Source organism: Cyprinodon variegatus, unplaced genomic scaffold (genome assembly GCF_000732505.1).
Source record: "Cyprinodon variegatus isolate N-32 unplaced genomic scaffold, C_variegatus-1.0 Scaffold1483, whole genome shotgun sequence".
NCBI lineage: Eukaryota > Metazoa > Chordata > Actinopteri > Cyprinodontiformes > Cyprinodontidae > Cyprinodon > Cyprinodon variegatus.
The window spans coordinates 6742-10755 of record NW_015151936.1 but is presented as its reverse complement, the minus strand read 5'-3'; the positions used below and the strand labels follow the sequence as shown (position 1 = coordinate 10755).

At 33.8% G+C, this 4014-nt stretch overlaps 1 protein-coding gene across 1 annotated transcript; it reads left to right on the top strand.

Annotated features, from left to right (window-relative positions):
* The first annotated feature begins 380 nt into the window (after window positions 1-380).
* LOC107103584 (olfactory receptor 6N2-like) lies at window positions 381-2107 on the top strand. Its single transcript, XM_015403353.1, has one exon. The coding sequence runs from the start codon at window positions 1083-1085 to the stop codon at window positions 2001-2003; it is 921 nt and encodes a 306-aa protein (XP_015258839.1). The 5' UTR covers window positions 381-1082; the 3' UTR covers window positions 2004-2107.
* Window positions 2108-4014: the final 1907 nt, after the last annotated feature.

Here is a 4014-nt window from a genome sequence, read left to right as displayed (position 1 = left end):
TGTAAAGTGCCTTGAGATGACATGTGTTGTGAATTTGGCGCTATATAAATAAACTGAATTGATTTGAATTGAAATATTTAAACCTGACCTGGAGAATGGTGTGATTGACATCCTATATCAATTATCTCTGTGAGGATTCACTAGAAATTTGTACCAGTCCACCTGGCAACACAAACTTTGTCACACTCCACAGTTATGTTTTAATGACATCATCAGTAGCCCTAGCCAATCCCCTTTGTGTGATTGGATTGTGGTTACAGACCAGTAATCCAATCAGAAAAAGGTCTGCTCAGATGATATTTCACTGCACTTGCTTAAATTCAGACGTAATCCTTCACTTTTAGATGGAGGATCAAAACTCTGTTTCTCATTCTTCCATATGAAGTACTCATTACTTAACTTGTTTGTTTCTACACAGTTTTTTTTTTTATTTTGACTTTAGGCAGCCTTTGGCCTACTTGTACTAGGTAGTGAATTGTAAGCTTAAAATAAACCACTGTACCATACAATGAGGACCTAAAGGTTAGAACCCAGAATAATTTTTTTTTTATTTTCAGTTATTTAGATATAGTAACTCCTTCTGTTCTTGTTTATTTAGTTTCAGGAAATGATCTTTGGAGTTAAACCAACTTTTAATTACTGTTTATTCAATGCATTAGTCTGACCTTAGATTTGCAATTTATCCTATACATTGTCCTACAAGAAAACTTATGTGTTTTAATGCATATATGAGATTTCGTAGTGTGTTTTCAAATTTGTCATAAATAGAAAAAATATTGATTCCAAAAATGTTTTTATAACCAGAAAGAGTTGTTTGTAACAAAGGATCAGCAGTTTTCTCTTTTCTTCCATGGTTTAGCTTCCCTCTATCGAAACTCATATTTTCTCTTCCAAACTTTCTGCTAATAACTATGTGATTTTATATTTCAGGTATTCCCATATAATTTCCTGAATGATTCTATGTTTTTATCCTTAGACAAACAAAGATGTTCTCAGTGACTTACAGAACATGTTACATGTCCCCATTTAGGTTTGTTATGGATATTATCTGCCTGGTCATCTCTGCTTATTTGGCTGCCTAAATGGATGAGGGTTTTAATGTAACTCATATAATTCTTGGTGGACACGTGGAAGTGGAAAAGTACAGATATCTTTATTTTGTGATTATTCTTTCCGTATATTTTCTCATAATAAGCTGTAACTCCACTATAGTGTGTCTAATTTGGACTCACCAGAACCTCCATGAGCCTATGTACATCTTCATTGGGGCTTTGTTAATCAACTCTGTTCTTTGGAGTACTGTTATCTACCCTAAACTTTTGATTGATTTTCTGTCTAAAGAGCAGACCATATCATACTCAGCTTGTGTTTTGCAATTTCATATGTTTTACTCTTTGGGTGGGTCAGAGTTCTTGCTTTTGGCAGCTATGGCCTATGACAGGTATGTTTCTATATGTAAACCTCTGCAATATCCAATTATTATGAATAAATCTACTATCAGTATTCTGCTCATTTTAGCTTGGATTCTGCCAGCCTCCCAGGTTGCAGTACCAGCTGGACTGAGTGCTAATAAACAACTCTGTAGCTTTACCATAAGGAACATCTTTTGTAATAATACACTTTACAAACTGCAGTGTGTCATCACAAGAGCACAAATTATACATGATATGGTGATTTTAGCAAATGTTGCACTTCTGCCTGTGTTTTTCATACTATTCACTTACACACGTATCCTTAGAATATCCTACCGAAGTAGCAGAGAAGTGAGAAAAAAAGCAGCACAGACATGCTTACCCCACTTAATTGTTTTGATCAACTTTTCCTGTTTGTGTGCATTTGATGTTATTACAGTTCAGCTGGATTCAGATTTTCCAAAGACTTTAAGGCTAATTATGACTTTACAGTTAATAATGTATCATCCTCTCTTCAATCCAATCATGTATGGGCTGAAAATGAAGGAAATATCAAAGCATCTGAAAAGATTGTTCACTCGGGCAAAATAATGCTGATATCCAAACACTGCATTCATTCCAAACAGTAGTGTTGCAATTTACATTGATATATTATTGTGGGATAGTTAATTTATCTCTTTTAACCAGTCAAGTGTTTTGATGGTCTTTGTGAAATAAATTATTAAAATTCAAATAAAATGATTTCATTCCTTTTTTAGTATCACATATTAAAAATGTATCAAAGCTTTAAATCCTTTGTCCTGACATTTATGGAAATTGTTTCATGCAAAGAAAATATAACAAGTGGTTGTTTTTTAAATCTCTGATGTGTTATAAAGAAAATTAAGCTATTCTCTAATCATCACATGATAGAAACAAACTTAAGATGTAAAGAAAGGACATCTGATGTTTAAATTGTGCAGTTTTAGATATCAAAAATGTCCTTGAACTTTTCTCTGGTCTCATTCATTAAATAGGCATATGCAAAACAATCCTGCTTAGGTCGATTTCAACAAAAGGTTGTGATGTATATAAAATAATTCAATTCAGTTTATTTATATAGCATCAATTTACAAGACATCATCATCTCAAGGCATTTTACAGAGACAATTCAACCTGATCATACTGTGAGATTGGTTCAAAGTTTCCTAAGGAAAACCAGCTGATTCTATAGACTCATTGACTTGAAGGAGATCCCTCATACCAAGCATGCATGTGGTGACAGTGGAGAGGAAAATCTTCCTTTTAACAGGATAAGGATCAGAACTTTGTTGACTTCCTGATAGTAAAGAATTACAATAGTACAGCCTTGAAGTAACAAATGCATGGACTAGTTTCTCAGCATCACCCCTGGACAAGATATTTCAAATTTTTGCAGAAACCTCTTTCATAAGGGATTTAAATGACAGGTCCTGATCAACAATAATACCAAGACTTTTTACTTTATTATCTAACGTCAAATTAATCCCATCCAAATGAAGTGACTGACTAATCTTTGATCCAAAGACTATAACCTATGTTTTGTCTGCATTTGGGAGCAGAAAGAGTCATCTGAGTTTTTTATGTCTTAAAGAAATGCCTGTTGTCTATGTAAGGGGTTAGTTTTATCTGATTTTATAGACTGAATAGCTGAGTATCATCAACATAACAGTGGAAATTAATCCCATGCTGTCTTATAATTTTCCAATTTGGAGCATATATATATAGTAAAGAGAATTGTTCCTAGCATTGATCCCCATGTTACCCTCATTAATGTGAAGAAACTGAAATCGGTCAAATAAAAAGTTTAAACCAGTCTGGTGCTGTTCCTTTACTTCCAACAAAATATTAAAGTCTTTCTTAAAGAATATGATGAACTGTATCAAATGTAGCACTGGGATCTAACAGGACATGTACAGTTACAAGTCTATTAAGTGCTATGATGAGTTCTAAAGCCAGACTGAAACTCTTCAAAAAGTTCATCACGCTGTAAGTGGTTGCACAAAGTGGCAGCTGGTGAAGTTTTCTCCGGGGGGGGGGGGTCTATTAAATTTAAAATAGACGTATACCAAAAAACAATCAAACTTATACTAAGTTATCACACCAATATATTTATATGAATGGCAACAACAAAAAAAGATTATAAAAATAAAACATAATTTCATGTACAGTTTTACTTTTGGTATATAAATTTTGCCCGTCTGAGGCTTTGTGAAGGCAAATCTGGGTCCAATATGGTGTCACTGACCTAGAAAACATAATGTTCCAATTTAGTAATGGAAAGGCTATCATTCAGCTTTAAATATTTATATATATATATATATATATATATAAGCTATTTATTTTCTAAGAATGTGTTTATAAGGAGCAACTATACAAATTAACAAACATCTAGAAAATAGATGTAACACATCTATATTATATGATATTATTTTCCATATGATATTATTTTCTTGTGCTCTGAGAAGATTACAAGTATCCGGTTTGACCCCCACAGCCTGCACTCTGGGTCTCCCTGAGCAAGACCCTTAACCCCACATTGCTCCCCTGGCCCTGCACAGTGGCAGCCCACTGCCCCCAAGGG